The sequence below is a fragment of the Tamandua tetradactyla genome, chromosome 14 (assembly GCF_023851605.1).
Source record: "Tamandua tetradactyla isolate mTamTet1 chromosome 14, mTamTet1.pri, whole genome shotgun sequence".
Classification (NCBI taxonomy): Eukaryota; Metazoa; Chordata; class Mammalia; order Pilosa; family Myrmecophagidae; genus Tamandua; species Tamandua tetradactyla.
The window spans coordinates 46,583,220-46,605,243 of NC_135340.1; the positions used below are offsets into that span (position 1 = coordinate 46,583,220).

Below are 22,024 nucleotides of genomic sequence, written 5' to 3' on the forward strand. Positions count from 1 at the left end.
TATTACTGTTGTTTCTGTTGTTGCAGGATTCATGGGATCACTTGTGGCTATAAGAGTCTACATTTTTGAGTCAATGTCTTTATGAAAAACTAAGTGAATGAGTTGGAGACTCCTGACAACCTAGGACACAGCACCGTGAATAGGAAGACATTTCTTAGCATTTTCCAACCGAAGGGAAAGCATTTGAATGGAACTCTGGCCTGCACTCAGTACATTCGTTGCAAAGTCACCACAGATAACACTGGTGATGATTTGAGAACAGGTTTCACTTTGAAATAAAAACTATCCAACTGAATAATCTCTAAGGGAGCATTTGAATTCTTGGCAAGGCAACCTTCACCCCTAAGTCTATCAAAAGACAAAACAGTGGGGCGTCCTTGAAGAAATCTGTATGTGCTTAGATCACATTGCCTGAACTTCACCAGAATTTCCAAAACAGAGACTTGGCTTTAAAACATTAAAGACTACTCTCTAGTACACTCAGACAATAGATTCGGTATTGATTCCTAAGAGAGTATTTCAGCTTTTAGGGCCTCAGTTTTCTCAACCACAAAATGGGCTATAAAATTATCAACTTGCCACCAAGTGGTATCCATTAAATGCTTTGTGGCTTTTAGCTTCAAGAAGCTAAAGTGATGGTGATTATTTAGGTGTATTATGCAGTATTATCATCAAGAAGTCTCTGGAACAACCAAAGAAGTGGCTTTCCTGTTAACGGGCTCCTCGGACATCTGCACATGGCTTCTGACTCAGGTAGTTATCAATTATTCCCATTACGCTCTGCAGACAGGAAGAAACACGTTGGAACACGAAGAAGCTGGACTGAAGCTGGTGCCTCATGTCTGCTTTGATCTACCACATTTGGGAAAGCAATTACAGGCCCCACATATTTCTTTCTATTCCATGTCAAGCAATTTCAGAGGTGCTAAGGACCATGGCTTTTCTGCTTCCTAAGGGTGAAGCATATGAAAAGGAACACTGCAGAGGCTCATTCTCGTGGATTCCCCAAGATGCATCTCAAATGCACAATACTCCAAAATATAGTTGAGCTGTAAGGACCAGTACCTAAGCTGAGTTCCCGCATTTGAGAAGTCAGGAGTGCAGCTGCTGTCCCTCATGTGTACTCATGCCATCTTCTCTTGAAATTCATCACTTCAACCTTCCATATTCGAGTACCTTGCCTGCCCTCTAATGAGCCAGTCCAATGGCCCCCCTGCTGTGCAAATGTTGAAGAGTCAACATAAAGTCTACATTATTTGAATAGATTTCCCATTGGCCATTGTGTTTTTTAGGTATAATTTCATAAAGTTAGAGACTTTAAAACTATAAGAAACCTCAAAAAATTGACCAAGTATTTTATCTTCAATACATGAGGTGGTGTTATCTCCATTTCACAGATGAAATAACAGAGGACCTAAGTCACTCAGCTGTTTTGTATCAAAGGGAGGGATCAGCAACTTCAGTTCTCTTGCTTGTTGGTATATTTGACTCATGATAAATCTGATTTCACATGTTGCCAAGACTTTCTATCCTATTTTTAATCAATTCATGCATATCTTCTCTAAACAGGTTGGTATTAGTTGTTTCATTACTAAATTCACAGACAAAGGGTAGGAGGTAGCTCTGTACAGTTGGCCTTGTACAGAGTGCAGAGCCTAGCAGAGAGCCTCACACAGGAAGTTGTATGATCAGGACTAGTGTTGGTGAGTAGGAATTGGGAAGGTAGGTGGCATCCAAGGAGACCATCCAAGTCCAGTGGGCTGTCTGGCTAGGAGTATGCTCCTAGGTAAGAAAGGGTCTTTCAGAACCCTGGTTTCCAAGGTAGTTATTAAAGTCAAGAAAGAGACAAGCCAACAAGCTTTCAGCAATACAGAACGAGCTAGTAAGCATCAGGGAGGGAAAAGCCATGCAAAGTCAGTCACTGCTTGGGTTCGTCTTTCAATACCCACCTTGTGATTCCGCCCGTGCTTATCCAACAGTGAAATGATGGACTTGATGTGACCCTCTGCTATCAGATTTAAGGCTTCTGGGCTTTCAGTCAAGATGCAGTGCAAAACTTCCAAGATACCTACACAAATGCCACAAAAATCATTTGGATATTAAATAACCTGCAGAATGGATAGTAATTTAGAAAGTGGAGAATGAAAACACCATCCTGAGGGGACAGAAATATCATCAATCCTGTGAATCCATTAAATATGTCCAGACAGAATAAAGATGCAGTCTTCTCTGGTAGACTTCAGGAGCCTCTGGGGGCCAACCAGTCAGCAATTCAGTGCTGGGTTTAATTTAGCACTAACCCCATCTCCTAACTCCCAGATGAAGAAACAGTCCTTCTGACGGCACAATAGAGACACACAGTTGTGAAGCAGAATTTCTAACTTGACTGAACCTAACAATACTTACTTTAAAAATAGATATAAAAGCAGATGCACATTTTATTAAAGAAGCTGTAAAGGTAATTCGAGAATTGAGGTAATATTCTGTGCCATCAAATAAGAAGTTTTCTAGGACCCTTTCCAGAAATTACCTTTATTTTAGACGTGCTGGCATAAACAAACCACAAACTCACTAATGCAAAACTGTTCGGTTCTGCCATCTTTTAGCACATTGGATGGTCTTCATTATTCAGGGAAGGCTTAAGAAAAATGAACTGGTGACCCCTGTAGCTTGGCATTCACAACAATAATACCATGATGAAAATCCAAGGGAATTAGTTGGCCACTATCTTCACTGGTCTTGATAAAATTCCTCTCGGTTTTCATAAAGACCCTAAAAGATAACTGGCACACAGGAGGAGACGCGGAGGAAGGGGGAGACTTCAGGAACGCACATGTGTAGGTGGGTGACTCCTAAGGGGCCCTGCCCCTGCCTGTCGTTTAAGCATCTGACACCTCTAGACTGTGAGAAAGGGATCAAAACTTTTCGGCTTCCTAGAGCGGGCTCACACCTGTCATATTAACTCATGGCTGAGGATGCAAACAACGTGGCCCTGTGGCATGGGCAGTCACCAATGATGATCATGCTCTTGGTTCAAATTCTCTGTGAGGCTCAAGAAGCCTAAACATGATGTAGAGAGTGATTTGGGGGCCACGGTAGCTCAGCAGGTAAGAGTGCTTGCCTGCCATGCCCAAGGACCCGGGTTCGATTCCTGGTGCCTGCCCATGTTAAAAAAAAAAAAAATGGGTAAGAGTGATTTGGAAGGTGAGTGAGTGAGGATCTTCACTTCCTCTAATTCTACGGTTTGACCTTCGGCCCTGCTTCTAACCAAAATATTTAGGAGGACAATATCAAGAGAGTATTCAGAAACCCAGAGAACAAGAGTTCAAGGGGCAGTTAGAAGGAGAGCATGTCTCCGGAGTAGGAGGGATGTGGGGGACGATTAAAGGATCCAGGGGGCGGAGATGAAGGTAAAAAGTGAAAAATTAAATAGAAAAGGAACGATTGTTAGAGTCTGGGTTAGAGATGATAAATAAAGTGGAAGGAGTGCCCGTGAGTTGTAGGACTTTCTTTTTTGTTGAGTAATTATTTGAGGACTGCTTGCAATCTAGTGGAAAGGAGAATGGTTAAAGATTCAGTGTTGTTTTCTTTGTACAGAAAGGGCAGAGGAAGTCACTTCCCCTTCTCCAGTTATAAGTTTCCTATCAATTCTTACCTGAGGAAGATTCTAGTCTGTCCAATTTGCTGATTAGCCAATCAAGGTTATTCGAGAATTGAGCACAGTTGTTTCTGTTCCCACGAATGAGAGCAGCTGGAAACAAGGACAATTAGAACGTGCAAGTTAAAGGGTGTAGCGATGGTCGCAAGAACTTAGGAAGTACTATTAAGTACCTCACTTGCTTAGGAACGAAAAGGAATAGAACAACAGTCTTCCCCTCCCTAACCCTTTGATACAATTCTACCTTTAGGTGAGTAAAAATCTAGCATTCACTCATTCATTCAACAATTATTTCCAGAGAACCTGCTATGAAAGAGGCATCGTTCGTGTTGCTGAGAAAAGAGCAGTGGGGAAGAAGACAGGCAGATTCCTTGCCTTCGTGAAACTTAGACTCGAGGTGGGGACCAAGATAATAAGTACATTTCACTGTAAAATTATGTCAGAGAGTGATAAGAAATTAATATCTGTTTGGTTACCAAGAACTCAACTGCTCATAACGTTTTGTTTAATATAGCAAGTATTCAATGTTTAAGGACAGGAATTAAATGAATGCAGCTGGAAAGGCTGGTTAATAGATTAATAACAACTAAACATGTAACACTACAATATCTACAGCATCAGTATATGGCAGTGGTTCTCAAAGTGTGGTCCCTGGACCAGATCGCCAGTATCATTTGAGAACTTGTTAGAGATGCAAATTTTTGGGCCTCATTCCAGATCTACTAAATTAGAAATTCTGGAGCCCGTCATCTGTGCTTTAACCAGTCCTCCAGCTGGTCCTGTTGCTTATGTTTGGTGTGAACCACTGGTAGATGTCATTAGAAAGAGAGGGACAGAATATGCTGTTATTTGTCACCAATCTAGACCAAATACCTTCCCTATATAGGACAAAAGAGTAGAGGCAACTCTGGAACAAGTCCATGTAAATTGATTGGCCCCAAGTAGGTTGCCCTTCATGCTGTGGTTTTTTTTCAGGAACTGGTGCTTTACAGAGGCTGGGAAAGAATTTAGGACAAGGAAAGGTTTTCCTGAGGGCTTCTGCTTTCCATGTCAGCAGTCAGCAGAGGACAGAATTCATTCTGAACTCCAAAACTGCTTTTCAGGGTGGCTGCAACAAGGTGGTCAAGTTCTGGAGTTAGACTCCCTGGGTCCAAACCACAGCTCCCACCCCCCCCCCCCCCACTTACTACACATGTGACTTTAGGAATTAAGGAAACTTCTTTGTGCATCAGTTGCTTCATCAATAAAATGGGGACAATAACAGTACCCACACCTCAAATTGTTGCTCTGAGCATCAAGAAGAAATATTGCACACCTTGACACACAAAGCTCAATAGTGTTAGCCATTACTGCACTACAACAATAATTATTACATATTGCTATTAAGTATGAGTCCTATCATTATCAAACATCAGAATTGGAAGAGACTTTACAAGGTCACACAATGCAGCTGCTATCCAATCAACCTGACCCTTATCACTGAGGATGACTGCAGATGGATTTCTCTGGAATCCTAGCTGGCCTGCCCAACTTTCTATGGGTTTCCTCTCAATGGACACACACATTAGAGGAAGGCCTTCATGGGCTGCCTTGACACAATGTCTGATCACTGGCAGTCACAGTTCTGCACAGGCTGACACTGTCTTCACACTGCCTACCTCCCATCATGCAAATATTTACAGCAGGCAGGAAAACATCATCACACACACTTAGTGTTTTGAGAAGACAGACTGAAACAATCTTACTCCCTCTGACTTCCTCTTTCCTACAAAATGAAATAACCAGTCAGAGCTGTGGAATCCTATCTGTCTGGTAAGTGGGAAGTGAAAGGTGGGAAGATAGTATCCACCCTTAAAGTACAGATATGATATCTTTTCAGAATCTTAGAACTGGAAGACTCCATAGACATGTTCTAGTCTTGTTCCTGGGCAGGTGCCGGGAATCAAACCCCGGTCTCTGGCATGGCAGGTGAGAACTCTGCCTGCTGAACCCCTGTGACCCGCCCTGTTCCTTCATTTTAAAGATAAGGAAACTGAGGTTAAGAAAGCTTAAGTAACTATACAGGGTTTCACGAGGTAGTTATGGAAAAACTGATTTTCCTCTACTTCCACTCTCCACTATCTGATTTCTTGCTCCAAATTTGGAAAGTACAATTAGCTACCGGTTAGAATGAACAGCTGGGTTCCTCAAATGGTTAAGAAAGGGCTTCCAAGGAATGAGGCTGGATGATAACCTTGGTTTCTCATGTGAAAATCCTATACATACCACCCTCAGAATCTTCCCAGGGAGAGGGTTCTGTGTACTTACCCAGCAATTTGTACAGGAGGTTCAGAATTTCTTTCCAGGCCATGCCACTCTCTTCCCTTGCGATCCCTGCAAAGTGTGCCACGCTATTGTAGATATTTAAGCGATCAATGCAATTTAACACAAGGGCCAACATTCCCTGAGAAGGAGAATTAGGGGAAAGTTAAATGTCCTGATTAAGAAAGCAGAATCCTTTTGGCTCTTTCCCTCCCAAATCATTCACCTTTTAAAGCCGATAATGGTAAAATGTAATTGCAATAGACCTTCATGGTGTCAGTTATGTCTCATTTTTGACTCCCAAAACAAAACACGAATTTTTATGTCTTAGAGACTTAAATAGCATCCATTTTGGGAGTGAATCAGCAATCTCTTCTGATGGGTTTGTCCCCATGTGTTTAATTCAAACCAAGGACATACTGAGGAGGAAGTGTAAATGATCTTACAAAAGCCTGCCCTCAGTCTGATGTGAAATTATTCTGACTCACCCAGAAACAGTCCTGAACATAGTATCTATTTTTCTTTTAAATCTCCAATAAGCTCAAGAAAATCCATCCAGTCACAGAAGAAAATTATGCTTGTTCCTCCACTCCCACAAAAGAAGGGTAAGATTTGGAGGTAATACTATAAGAGGATCAGCAATGACTTTTCCAGCTAATTTACAGTAATGTGCCACTCAGTAAAAAAATGTCTGTGTTGCGATAATAAATGTAGTTTCAGTAACCTATAAGGCATACAGAATGTCCCCTGAGTCAAAGTCTGCTTAGATCAGGAAACTGAGCAGGGATGGTTCTGCATCCCACATCACTAACTTGGGAGATGCCCAAGGGACAAGCCCTGTTCTCATGCATGGAAGGTTGCAGAACAACCAATGCCTGTTAATGCCAGAGCAACACTTCCAAGTCTGGGGAAGGCTTGTGACTTATCTTGGGTTACAGACAGCGAGGGCCATAGCCAGAACTAGGACCTAGGGACCTTGACTCCCCACTTAGTGTGTTCTCCATGTCCAGCCCCAACTCCAGCAACTCAGAAGTTCTAGGTCTTGTGTAAGACCTAGCAACATCTGCTTTCCAGGCATTTCTCATGTGGTGGAACCTGGGCTTCCCTATTTTTCTAACAGGTTTCCTAAGTGATTCTGATGTCTTCTAAAACTTGAGAACCCCATCCAATGCCACATTCTAACAGCTGAGACTCATTGAAAACAGATTTTGACACACATGCCACCAAATTTTGAGAGATGCAACCTAGTTCAAGTGTGCCAACCATGGCTAATGTAACAAGGGTTGCTAAAAGAGAAGGTCAGCTTCCAATTTACTCTTTTCTTCCCAGCTTTCTCTCTTTCTTATTTTCTGGCTCTTTCATAAAGACATGCAGGCGTAGAAACAATGTTGAAATGCAGCTAAATTTTACCTCTGGACACAAAGTGAATATCAACTTTTAATTTTTTTCCATTTACCTCTTCCTTGAAAAGATTTTGCCTGTTTTTGAGTGAGCGGAGCTTGTTCTGTTTGTCTTCATGCTGCATCTCCTCTTCTGGAGGTTGGAAGTAGGCAATCAAGTCCTGTAGTGTCTGGAGGACCTCCTCTATTGGCAGGGTGACGGGGGCAGCTGTGCGATTGTTTCCACTAAAAACCAAGAAATCAACCTCACTGAGGCATGGAGCCCCCAGCAGGGGTTCTAACAAGCATTCATTATGTCCCAAAATGAACATCATTACCCACATTGGCTGCAAGAACTGCTTCCTGAGGTACTTGCTACAGGAATGGTTACAAAATGAAATTTACTACCAATAGAGCAATAGGAAAGAATATTCAGATTTGATTTTCAAACCATTTTATAAGTAAAGAGAAATGACTCCCTTTAGCCTTACTTTTAAGCAATTTATAACCCATTCTATGAAAACTGCTGTGATATTTCAGCACCTAGTGCCAAACAGGCCCTCACTAAATGCCAAATGACAATTTCTACTTACTCCAAAGAGAGAATTTGAATAGTGAGTGACTTTTCTATTACTGTAGCAGATGCTTCCTTTACATTTATCCTTGATGTCTGCTATAGCTTTTTCTTTTTAAAGAAAAAAAAATTAAATAAACATATCAAACCTTCATTCTTTCAAACTATCACACTTCTCTTGGAATAGGTTAAACATAAGGCTGGGAGGGTTTCTATAACTTGGTCTCTCCCACCGCCTATAGTTTTGTCTTCTTTCTCTCTGTCTCTCTTTCATATCCCTGCATGGGCTTTTCTCTTAATATTTTCTATGCATGTACACACATACCTCAGCTTTCCCTGTCCCATATGTTAATATCTCTTTCACTCTCTGTGTCCCTCCTTCTGATCCTCTTCTCCCCATGTGGCCCCCCTCTATTTCCTCCTTTTCTTTCTCAGTGTTCCCCATTTATCAATATCCTTCCTCTGTGCCTCAGTGCCCCGCCCCGCCCCAACTATCATACTTCTCCTATTCTGTAGGTCTTTCTAAGATTCCTAAACCTTGTGATTAATCCCTTTGATACCAAGACACTGCAAACTCCCAAAGATAGCAAAGTGACTCTTCATCTTCTCAATCCCATGAGGGGTTTAACAGTGAGCACTCTCAAAAGGAAAGGTTAAAGAGAAGAAGAAGGAAACAGACATGGCCTCTGTGGAACTGCAGTTTTGGGCCCTGAGTAATTGAGAATTGGATGAATGTGTACACAACATCAGAGCTTTTCCTTGGTGGTGCTAAGAAAAGATTGTCATTAAGCCCTAAAGCAAAGACTCAATAGGCTCTGAAAACACTCAGGCTTTGAGATGAAAATAATTCCAATTTTGAATAAAAAATGCCAACTGCATGCAATGAGAGAACAACACTACTGGATGAAGGTTATTACAGGTAGGGGTGTATGTCTTTCATCAGTGTGCACTCCACTTCTGCAGAACCTGGCATTCGAGATGCTCAGTAACGAGCCATCTCTCTGGAATATTATTGGATACAGACAGTGGGGAAGAGAACGACATGAGGACATGAGGGGAAGGTTTGGAAACACAAAATCCAATCAGATGTGACTTCCCACTTCTAGATTCACAAAGGGATGAATACACTTTTTCTCAATATTTCCATGCCCAATATCTGCTTTCTTTTTTCTTTAAAGCATTTTGAATTTACTAGAGATACTAAGGACGGTTACTAAAAACTGTGTCTTCCTGTAATAAGAAAAGATAAAGCAAAAGGTTTGTAGGCATTTTTTTTTCATCCAGTAGTGTTGTTCCCTCTTTGCATGCAGTTGGCATTTTTTATTCAAAATTGGAATTATTTTCATCTCAAAGCCTGAGTGTTTTCAGAGCCTATTGAGTCTTTGCTTTAGGGCTTGATGACAATCTTTTCTTAGCACCACCAAGGAAAAGCTCTGATGTTGTGTACACATTCATCCAATTCTCAATTACTCAGAGCCCAAAATTGCAGTTCCACAGAGGCCATGATGGAACAGCATAAACATGACACAAGCCATTGGAAAACCCAGGTTTTGGTTTTGTCATTCCCATTAACCATGAGACACTGGAGTGCTCCTAGGTCTCCTGTGTTTCACCTCCACACCTGGAAAACGGTAAACATATACTTTATGATTGCCAGGGTCCTTCAGGGTCTGATATTTCATTTGGTGGATTCTCATTGCTGATCATTTCATCTTGCTCCTTTCAGAAACATCAATATAATAGTTCTCTACTCTACTGACACACATCCCTTGTTCCATCAAAACAGAGCACATACTGCATGCCAGACACTGGGAACAGTGATCAAAGTACACAGGACCTCTCAACAGCATGATGGTGCTCACATTCTACTCTAAAAACCTCGGCATGAAGACCCAGAAGACAAGATAATGCCTCAATTCAAAAATAACAATTGGCACCTATCTCATTTCAGTCTTCTTCCACTCTGCACAGTCACTGTCCCACTACATTCTTGTACCTGTGTCATTTCTTTTGTTAACTTCAAGTAAGATTCTAGGTGATCCAGAATATTTACCATAGCCCTTTATTTATATATTGTTTTACTCCTAAGGTTAAACTCAGAGGGCAACTAGCCAGCATCTTTTCTTCGGTGGGATTACTGAGATTCCATGATCTATCACTTTGTCCATTTGTCCTACTGGACAGTTCTCCAAGCAACTGTACAGAGGAGGATGAATCAGTACAAAGAAACATTAACTTTTCCTTCTTTACTGCTCTTCTTGTTCCTTCCTATTCCTTTAACCTTAATTTGCTCTCCTGGAAGGCCATCCACTCCTCCTTGTTTCCATTGGTATAGAGCATGCACTGTTGGTTTCTCAAAAGAGAGAGAAAAGAAAATTCTAAGTTCTTTTCTCTTCCTTCCAGTCCCAATTCTTGCAAAACTCAGGTACTATGATTTTTCAGCCCCTACCTGTCAACTTGATTTATTTTTTATTAGTCTCATTTTCTTCTAAAATATCATGTGGCTAGAAGAATTAAAAATTTCTCCTTTCAGGGAGGGACATCCAGAATAGCTAAGTGAGGAGCTCAGCAAATCCTTTCTCCCAATAAACAATGATAAAATTGGACAAAATTGTCAAAAACTACTATTTCAGGCCTCTAGGAATTGACCAAAGCCATATAACAAATTGAATTATTAAAAAAAATTCCTGGATCTTGTTAGGAACAGTGGGGGTCTGTGGTGTTTCAGTCTGGGGCTATTTCTATCCAACTTCCAACTTCATGGGTCAGAAATTCTAACAGGGTGGGGTGGGCTATGTACAAGGCCACACACATACTCAGAAGTGACTGGGGAGGAACTTAGCTATTTCTTCATTTCTGGCTAAAAATGAGTACCTGTGTAAGCAGAAAGTAAAATCCAGTATAGACTTATAAAATACCTGAACTTTGAATGTTTTATAGAGTCACTGGCAAAGGGTGGAAGCCATACTGGTTCACGATGTTTAAGCACAACGACTGACCAGACACTGACTGACACTAAGCTATGTAGATCCATGGAGGAAAAAAGTGAACAGAAGCCTCAGCAGCTTCACATTGCAGAAGAGACAGAATTAGTTCAGGTAAGCTACTAAAAACTCAGCAACAACAATGATATTTGGTGGTGTGATGCTGCAATATTTTATCTAAAAGCTTAAGAGTTCAACATTAAGTTTTAAAATGATATGGCTTACTCATAGGGGAAAAAAAGCAGTTAATATAAATTGTCTCTAAGGGGGCCAGATGCTGACTTCAAATTTGCTATTATAAGTATTTTCCAAGAGCTAAAAGAAATCATGATTAAGAAATTAGGGGTAATTATGACAACAAGGACTTATCAAATAGAGAATATCAATAAAGAGACTAAAGAATCAAATGTAAATTCTGGGGTTTAAAAATACAATAACTAGAATGGAAAAAAATCACTAGAGGGACTTAACAAGAGATCTGGGTTGGCAGAAGAGAAATGGGTGCACTTGAAAGTAGATCATTAATGACAATCCAATGTGAAAAATAGGAAGAAAAATCAACAGAGACTCGGAGACCTGTGGGACACCATGAATCAGACCAACATATACATAATGAGAGTCCTCAGAGGAGAGGAGAGAAAAATGGCAAAAAAAGTATTTGAAGGAACAATGGTTGAAAACATCCCAGATTTGAATAAAAACATTAAAATACACACTCAAGAAGCTCAACAAATATCAAGTAAGAAAAACATAAAGTGAGTTGAACCTAGATATATCATAGTTAAACTGTTAAAAGCCAAATACAAAGAGAAAATCTTGAAAGCAACAAGAGAAAAACAATTTGTCATGTATCAGGGAACTTCAATAAGATTAACAGCTGACTTTCCATCAAAAACAAGAAGCCATAGCCATGGCTTCTATATTGAGCAAAACTATCCTTTTAAAATGAAGGGGGCCTTTAAAAGTGAGAAGACTAAAAGATGGCAGGTTAAGACAGGGTGAGTTCACTCCTGCTCCATGGAACAACTAGAGAAGTGACAGAAAAGTGACTGGGGCAGCAGTTTCAGGGTGAGTGTGTCCAGAGAGTTTTCTACACCGTATAGCTAGGTCCTGGATGAAAAAGTGGAGAAATTGGGATGGAGAGAACAGAAATTGGGATGGAGAAATTGGGATGGAGAGAACAGGGTGAGTATACTAGGTCGTGACTCCAAGTGATGGCGTGCAGAAAGGAGCGGGTTCCTTCACTCCTGGGGGAACTGCAGCTAGCTTGGGAGATCTTCCCTCTCAGCTCTGCAGCCAGGACCTCCTGTGGGGAACTGGGAAGCCAGCAGACTTGGTTTGCCTGTGCACAGAGACCTTCTAGCCACTGCACAGTGCCTGCCCCAATCCCTGAGAAAGGCTGCTGTGGGCACCTGGGTTTTGACAGATTCTGGGTGGCCTTCTTTTTGACAGTGGGGGGAGATGGAGATTGGAGCCAGTCTGATGCAGATTGGAGCCAGTCTGATGCAGACTGGCCAGCAAAAGAGAATTGTGGGAAAGACATTGTGCCAAAACTAAATGTCAACAGGAGGGGCAACATGGGGGAGGAGTATGGATTCTTTGTGTATATACCATACAATGGACTACCGGGTGGCCACAAGAAAGAATGAAGTTGTAAGGCATGCAGCTAGGTGTATGAACCTTATGGACTATATGGTGAATGAAATGTCAGGAACAAGAAGACATATTATCATGCCTCAGTTGTATGGACTGACTATAATATAAAACTTGGTGAAGTCAAGAATATGGATTATCAGGTTGGGGCCTATTGTAAAGTGTCCTAGACTGTAAGGTCTTACAGCAGTCACATATCTTCAGGGGTTCTTAATTCCATGATACAGAGCTGTCTGTATATAACCTGGTCACTCCCAGAAACTTCAAGCATTTATGTGACATCTGAGACTCAGAGTTAGAGCTCTGAAGCTATGAAAGTTAACATTACCCCATACAGAAATTGTTTAAAAAGTTGAAAAAGGGATCAGACTTTGAGTAGAGAGAGATATGAATGAAGCTAATATGGATAGGACTAATGTAAATCAGCATACGACGATATAGTCCATATTTTAAAACTTCAACTTCTGTGAGACCAAAGGGAGAGATGTTTATTTGATGGGAAATTTACATTTTGGGTAGTGCATTACCTAATTTATCTTGTATGGTCAGTTTAGTTGAACAACATAAGTACATGGAATCTTGAATAGGGCATGAGATCTTGTTGGTCTGTCCAGGTTACTGTGATGCCCCAATATATTCCAGAGTAATGTGGGCATGAATAAAGAAGTATTTGCAAAGTCCCCTTGGAGGGCTGGGGAGAAAGGAGGAAATATTCAACTTCCCCGTTTGGAGAATTTCTGATATTCTCACAAGCAGTGGGGACGAACAAATTAATAGGCAGCATCCACAATCTTGGGGTTTGCCCCTATGAAACTTAATCCTGCAAAGGACAGGCTAAGCTCACATGAAATAAGGCCTCAGAATCACACCCAGAGAACCTCTTTAGTTGCTCAGATGGGGCTTTCTCTCTAAGCCAACTTGGCAGGTGAACACACTGCCATCCCCCCTTTGTGGGATTGACTCCCAGGGGTATAAATCTCCCTGAGAATATGGGACAGAACTCCTGGCCTGAGCCAAGACCTGGCCTCAAGGGATTGAGAAACCCTTCTTAACCAAACAGGGGTGAGAGAAATGATACAAAGTGGCAGTGGCAGAGAGATTTCAAACAGAGTCAAGAGGTTATCCTAGAGGTTTTTCTTATGCATTACATAGCTATCCTTTTTTAGTTTAGGGTGTATTGGAGTGACTGGGGGAAAATACCTGAAACTGTTGAGCTGTGTTCCAGTAGCCTTGATTCTTGAAGATGATTGTATAAAGGCATAACTGTGTGATTTTTAAAAACTTATGTCTTGGTGCTTCTTTTATCCAGGGTATGGACAGATGAGTAAAGAAATATAGACAAAAATAAATAAATAATGGGGGGAGGGGTAAGGAGTACAACAAATTGTGTAGATGGAAATACTAATGGTCAATGAGAGGGAGGGGTAAGGGGTATGGTATGTATGAGTTTTTTCTTCTATCTTTTTCTGGAGTGATGCAAATGTTCTAAGATATCGTGAGCCATTGATTGTACACCATGTATAGAATGTATGAGTGTGACAATTTCGCAATTAAAAAAAAGAAGAATCCAAGCATTGCCCTGTTGATGCCTTGAGTTGACATTTTCATGGCCTAAGAATTATACATTGTAAGTTAATAAATTTCTGTTGTAAAACCCCTCAAAAAATAGTCAATTCTACACAAATTGATCTACAGATTCAATGAAACACCAATCAAAACTCTAGCAATTTACTTTGAAGACTTGGAAAAACTAGTTATCTAATTTATTTGGAAGGGAAAGAGACCTCAAATAGCCAAAAATATTCTAAAATGAAGAACTAAGTGGAAATACATTTAATACTTTCTGATTTTAAAGGTTATTATAAAGCCACAGAAGTCAAAACAACATGGTACTGGCATAAAGATAAACACACTGATCAATAGAATTGGACTGAGAGTGTGGAAATTGACCACCAAATCTATGGTCAGTTGATCTTTAACAAGGACCTAAAATCGACTAAACTGGGACACAATAAATGGGCATGGGAGAACTGAATATCAATAGCCAAAAGGATGAAAAAGAATCCCTACCTTACACCTTAAACAAAAATTAACTCAAAGTGGATCAAAGACTTAAATATGAGAGTCAGTACCATAAAACTCCTAGGAAAAAATATACGGAAACATCTTCAAGACCTAGTAATAAAAGGTAATTTAAAAACTTTACACCTAAACACAAGCAATGAAAGAAAAAAATAGATAAATAGGAATTCCTCAAACTCAAATACTTCAGTGCATTAAAAGACTTTCTCAAAAAGGTGAAGAGGCAGCCAACTCAGTAGGAGACAATATTTGAAAATCACTTATCGGTTAAGGGGTTGATATCCAGTAATTATAAATAAATCATACAACTCAATAAAAGAACAAACAACTCAATTATAAAATGGGCAAAAGATATGAATAGAGTTTTTTTTTTGTGGAGAGCAAATACAAATGGCTAAAAAATATGAAGAAATGTTCATCTTCATTAGCTATAAGGGAAATGCAAATCAAAACTGCAGTGAGATATTTCACACTTACAATAAAGGCTATTATTAAACAAACAGGAAACTACAAATGTTGGAGAGGATGTGGAGAAATTGGAACACTTATTCATTGCTGTTGGGAATGTACAGCCACTGTGGAAGATAGTTTGGCAGTTCTTCAGAAAACTCAATATTAAGTTGCCTTATGACAGTGACACAAATAGACATTTGCACAGCAATGTTCATAGTAGCATTATTCACAGTTGCCAAAAGATGGAAACAATCCAAGTGCCTATCAACAGATGAGTGGATAAACAAAATGTGTTACATATATGATGGAATATTATGCAGCAGTAGGACGAAATGACATCCTGCTGCATATGATAAAACAGATGAAACTTGAGCACACAATGCTGAGTGAAATAAGCCATACACAAAAGGATAAATACTGTATGGCCTTGATAAAAGTAAACTCAGAGTCTTATAATGTAGAATATAGGGGACCTAGAGATACACAGAAGCTAGAGATAGGTGAATGGTTACCTAATGAGGTTGAGCTAAATGTACAGAAATGGATAGAAGCGATGGTAGTTCATTAGTGGGGTTGTAAATAACATTCCATATTGAAGGTGAATATGATGAAAGGGGTTGTATAGAGCCATGTACCTCACCAATTAACACTATAAATATAAATAAGTTTTTTTCATGAGCCACTTCAAAGGTATAAATCTCGTACAGATTCTATAATAGAGGGATATAGGGGGAGAACTACTACTGCATGCTATGGACTATATTTAACAGGAAGACATCAGTGCCACAGCAAAACAAGGGTTAAATAATTGGGGGTGGTCAAGAGTTAAGGGGAGTTTTGGATTTTCTCTTTGGTGAGGGTATGTTTATCTGTTATTTTTCTTTTTGGAGCAATTAAAATGGTCTAAAATTGAGAGGAATGATTATTGTACAACTAAGTGAGGGTACTGTAAGACCTGGATAGTTTATTTTGAACATCAGCCATGAGGACCAATGACTGGAAGTGGCTGAAGGGTATGATGACTGAGAAGCAGAAAGGCGAACTGTTGAGTATACATATGATGAAATATTGTGCGGCTACAGAAAGGAACAAAGTCTTGAGGCATGCAACGAGGTGAATGAACTTTGAGGACATTATGTTGTGCAAAATAAGCCAGAAACGAAAGGACAAATACTGTATGGTTTCTTTTAGAAAACACTTCTAAGAAAATTGGGGCCTAGACTGTAAGCTCTTATAACACTCACAATTATTCCTGAGCTTTCAGTGTTATTTCTAGATTCTGAGATGCTGTGCTACATAGGTATAACCTGGTATTTCCCTGGAACTGTGGATACCTATGCAACCTCTAAGACTCACACTTGGAGTTCTGCAGCTCTGAAAGTTAGTATTGCTGAATACAACAACTGTTAAAGAAACTGAAAAAGAAATGAGACTTCAGTTTGAGGTAAGAATGAAGTAGATAGGATTGTGACTAAGTTAATCAGAATACAGGGTAAAGGATGACAGTGTCTGAATTTAGAACTTCACCTACTGTCTGAGACCAAAGGAAGAAAGCTTTATTTTGTCCAAAACCTAAATTTTCTGTAGCACATAATCTAACTCAACTTGTGTGGATAGTTCATTTAAACAAAACAAATACCTGGAGCCCAGAATGGGAGCAAGGACTTGTAATTCAGGATAACTTAATGTAATACCCAGATACATCCTAGAGCAGATTGGACAGATTAATTAAAAAAATTTGGCAAAGTCCCTTGAGGGACTGGAGAAAAAATATGGAACTATTAAAATTTCCCACCTGGGAATCCCTAATACTCTTTCAAATACTAGGGGCTGCCAAGTTAACAGGCCAAGCCCTATATCTTGAGGCTTGCTCTTAAGAAACCTATTCCTGTAGTAGAAAAGCTAAGCCTAACTATAATTATCCCGAAGAGTTACTTCCAGAGGACCTTTTTTGTTGCTCAGATGTGGCTCCTCTAAGCCCAATTCTGCAAGTAAAATCATTATCCTCCCTACTACATGGGACATGATGTCCAAGGGTATGAGTCTCCCTGGCAGCATGGGACATGACTCCTGGGATGACCCTGGCCTTGGCACCATGGATTGACAATGCTTCCCCAACCAAAAGGGAAAAATAAAGTATCAGTGGCTAAGAGAGTTCAAATAGAGTCAAAAAGACTATTCTGGAGGCTACTCTTAAACACGCTTCAGCTAGATATTGCTAATGACCAGGTTTGCCAAACCCCAACCAACATCATTCCTCTTAACCTTAAAGAACAACCAGAGATCTGTCTGAGATCCTACAAAAGTTTCACACAACTAAGTTTACTTTTCAGAAACATAAAGCCTTCCAGTGGTTCCTAGGCCAAATAAGTCCTGAAAGCCAGAGTTGCCAGTCTCTCTGAGAACATCAACCAGTTCCATCTCCCCTATTTCGACACCCCTTTTCAACATAAAAGAGTGAGGATGGGCATAACCCAAACATCCCTAAAGATTGGGAGATGTATCAAAGAAGAAGGAGGAGAAGTTAGGACTTAACAAATGAGTATGACTCCTGGATCATTACACTGATATTTCTTTTAGTTTTCAGTGTCTTGGAACAGCTAAAAGGAAAAACCTGAAATTGTAGAACTACAATCCATACCAAACTTTGAAATCTGTTCCAGAACTACTTCTTAAAAGGTACTTTGAAATTTATTACTTTTTTGTAAATATGTTATATTTCACAATAAAAAATGCTGAAAAAAAAAAATAAAGGGAGACTAAAGATATTCCCAGACAAAAATGGAGAGAATTTGTTGCTAGCTGGCATATCTTATAAAAACTACTAAACAAAGGCCTTCAGGCTTCAGAAAAAGGACACTAGAAAGTAGTTTGAATCCACATGAAGAAATAAAGGGCACTGGAAAAGGTAATTATTAAAGACAAAATAGAAGATACAAAAATATAAATATATAAGATAGTATGTGTATGCATTTGTCTTTTGTTCTTATAACTAATTCAAAAGATAATTGCATAAAGCATTAATCATAAACACAACGTAAAATATATGACACTATTAACAGAAAAGAGAAGGGAGGAAATGGAACAACATTGGAGCAAAGTTGCTTTATTTTACTTGGTAAGTTAGTGTTAATTTGAAGTCAATAATTTCAAGTTAAATATTTGCTGAGTTCTGAAAAGCAATTACTAAGAAAATAACTAAAAAAAAACAAGGGGAAAAACAACAAAGGAATTACAATGGTATACATGAACATACCTAAGACAAAAGAAGGCAGTAAAGGAGGTAAAGAACAACAAAAAGGACATGAACCATAGAAAACAAATAGCAAAATGGTGAACATAAATCCAACTATATGTATAACTGTACCACATACATATGGAGTAAACACTCTAATAAAAAGGGTTGATTGCCAGACTAGTTAAAAAACAAAATATATTCAATATATTCTATCTACAAGAGATATACTTTAGATTCCCAGATGCAAATAGGTTGAAAACAAAAGGATTGAAAAAGATATACCAGGCAAACTAATCATAATCTACACATAAGACATCTGGAATGACTATTAAAAAGTCTTGAAGACAAAAAATGCTCACAAAGAATAAAGAACATTTTATGATTATAGAAGAATCAATGAATCAGGAAGCTATAACTATTATAAACATATATACACGCAAAATAGTGCCCCAAATTATGTGAAGCAAAACCCTTCATAATTGAGAAGAAATAGATAACTCAACAATAATAGAGCCTTAATACTCCATTCTCAATCCATTAATACAGAAAAACCAATTCAAAACTGATCATAGACATAAATATAAAAGCCAAATTACAAAAGAAAAAAAACAGTCAAATTACTAAAAAGTTGTAGAAGAAAGCAGAGGAGAAAATCTTGTGACTTTGATTTAGGAAAATAATTCTTAGCTATGACACCAAAAGGACAACACATAACAAAAATAATGTTAATTGGGTTTCTTCAAAATTAAAAAAACTTTTGTGCTTAAAAGACAGTACTAAAAATCAGAAAAGCCACAGACCAGCAGAAAATATCTGAAAGTCATAAATTTGATAAAGGACTTGTAACTAGAAGATACAAAGAATCATCAAATTTCAATCAGAAAACAATCCAAAATAAAATGACTAGACGGTTTATTAAAAAAATATATGAGTGGCTAATAAGCACATAAAAAGGTGTGGAACACCAACAATCATTTTAAAAATGCAAATTTAAACCACAGGGAGATATCACTTCACATCCATTAGAATGGCTATAATACAAAAATCACACAATAAAGAAGCCATGGAAGTGGAGAAGCTTGGATTCTTATACATTTCCGAGGGGAATGTAAAATGAAACATCTTTGGAAAACAATTTTTCAGTTTCTTAAAAAGTTAAACAGATTTACATTCAACTCAGTAGTTCCATCCCTAAGCATATACCCAAGAGAAATGAAAATACATGTCAAAGGACATTTAAACTTTTATCAACCGATGAGCATATAAGCAGAATAGGGTGTGTGTGTGTGTACATATATACAAAGGAAGAATATTTTTCAGCAATAAAAAGGGACTACTAGAATATGCTACAATATGGATGATTCTCAAAAACAAATGGTAAATGAAAAAGCCAAATTCAGCACTTCATATGTTATGTGATTTATTTTACATGAGATATCCAGAAAAGGCAAATCTATTGAGACAGGAAGTAGATTAGTAGAAGCCTAGGGCAGGTGGTGGCAATTGGAGTAAACTTAATGACATAAAAGATTTTTTGGATGATGGAATGTTCTAAACTTGAATTGTGGTGATGGTTATACAGATCTGTAAATATAATTTACTCATACTCTGAAGAGGGTGAATTTCATGATATGTTAAATATAACTCAATGAAACTGTTTAATAAATAATTTCTCCCATTGTAATGCATGTAACTCCCACTGTCATTTGTTTAAATGACAGCTTTACTGGGACACAATTCACCCATTTAAAAGGTACAATTCATCATTTTTTTTTTAGCATATTCACAAGCTGTGTGGTGATTACTCCAATTTTTAGAACTTTTTCATCACCTCCTACAAAAGCCCCATCCCCATTAGCAGTCACTCTCCTCTACACCCACAACCACCCCAGCCGCAGGTAACCTCTAATATATTTCCTGTATTTATAGATTTACCTATTTCTGACATTTTTAATAAGCAGGATAATACAATATGATATATTTTATGACTGCATTTTTCATTTAGCTTAATGTTTCTAGAAGTTCATCTATGTTGTAATGTGTATCAGTACTTCATTCATTTTAAAACTATTTTAAATTGTATTAAGGTAGCATTTATATATAACAAAATTTACCATTTTAACCATTTTAATCAAGCATTTTTTAATTTAGAGGTGTTACTCGCAATTACAATATGTATTACCATCCATTACTAAGCCTTTTTCATCACTCCAAACAGATACTCTGTACCCATTAAGCAGTAACTCCCCGTTTTCCCCTTTCCCAGTCCCTGGTAACCTATATTCTACTTCTTGTCTCTACGAATCTGCTTCCTCTAGATATTTCATATAAGTGGAGCCTCATTCTTTTTTACTGCCAAATAATATTCTATTGTATTGATATTCCCATTTAATTTATCTCCTCCCAGTTGGTGAATGTTGGGTTGTTTCCACTTTTGGCTATTATGGATAATACTGCTATGAATATTCAAGTGCAAGCTTTTGGATGGAATAATTTTATTTCTCATGATTATATACCTAGGAGTTGAATTACTAGGTCATACAGTCACACTGGGTATAGCCTTTTAAGGAACTTTCAAAGAGACTATACCATCTTACATTCCCAAAAGCAATGCATGAGGTCTCCACTTTTTCTACATTCTCACCAATGCTGTTATAAATGCTTTTATTTTAATTAGGGCCATATTATTGTGTATGAAGTCTGCTTGATTTGCATTTTCCTGATGGCTAATGATGTTTAATATTTATTCATGTGTACTGGACATATGTATATCTTCTTTGGAGAAATGTCCATTCATGTCTTTTCCCCAGTTTTTAAAAATTGGGTTGTCTTTTTATTAAAGGTAAGGTTGAAAGAGTTCTTCAGATATGCTACATCCCTTATCAGATATATATATTTTGCAAATATTTTCTCCCATTATATAGGCTGTTTCTTGAAAGAAAAACACTATCGGAATGAATGGTTTGATATACACGAAAAAAAAAAACCACGGTGGCATACAACATGAGTCTTCATGAAGTCTGGTCTAACCCTGGAATCATCACCCTATATCTGGAAAGTTTTATTCATCTGGCCCCCAAATCTCCTAACCTCTGCCCTTATGCCTTTCTTAAAAGTGAGGGGCCTCTACCTAACACACACAAAAAAATTAAGATGGATCAAAGACCTAAATGTAAGACCTAAAACTGTAAAACAACTTAAGAAAAAAAACATGTGTAAATTTTCGTGACCTGGGAGAAAATATTCACAAAATATTGTGGTAGTTAGATTCAAGGTGTCAATTTGGCTAGGTGAAGGTGTCTAGTCGTATTGCTGTGGATATGAGCCAATGGCATGTGAAGCTCATCTGTTGCTGATTACATCTGCAGTCAGCTAGGAGGCTGCCTGCTGCAATGGATGACATTTGATTTAATTGGCTGGTCCTTAAATGAGAGAGTTCAACACAGCACAGCCCAAACAGCTCAGCATACCCCATCTCAGCACTCACAGCTCAGCCCAGGCCTTTGGAGATGCAGAAAGAAATCACCCAGGGGTGATACTGGAACCCAGAGGCCTGGAGAGAAGGCCAGCACAGATCGCCTTGTGCCTTCCCATGTAAGAAAAAACCTCAGCTGAAAGTTAGCTGCCTTTCCTCTGAAGAACTATATGTTAACTAAATAAATCTCCTTTTATTGAAGCCAATCTGCCTCTGCTGTATTGCAT

The 22,024-nt window shown here is 38.7% G+C and overlaps 1 protein-coding gene across 5 annotated transcripts in view; it reads right to left on the reverse strand.

Annotated features, from left to right (window-relative positions):
- The window catches only part of RYR3 (ryanodine receptor 3), a 498,481-nt gene that overhangs the window by 225,019 nt on the left and 251,438 nt on the right, over positions 1-22,024 (reverse strand). For all 5 annotated transcript variants that reach the window (XM_077127361.1, XM_077127358.1, XM_077127359.1 and 2 more), the window contains exons 13-16: positions 7,416-7,584; positions 5,966-6,101; positions 3,656-3,751; positions 1,950-2,068 (exon numbers count right to left, since the gene is read on the reverse strand). In XM_077127361.1, the coding sequence (XP_076983476.1) occupies positions 1,950-2,068; positions 3,656-3,751; positions 5,966-6,101; positions 7,416-7,584 (520 nt within the window). The remainder of the gene's footprint in view (positions 1-1,949; positions 2,069-3,655; positions 3,752-5,965; positions 6,102-7,415; positions 7,585-22,024) is intronic.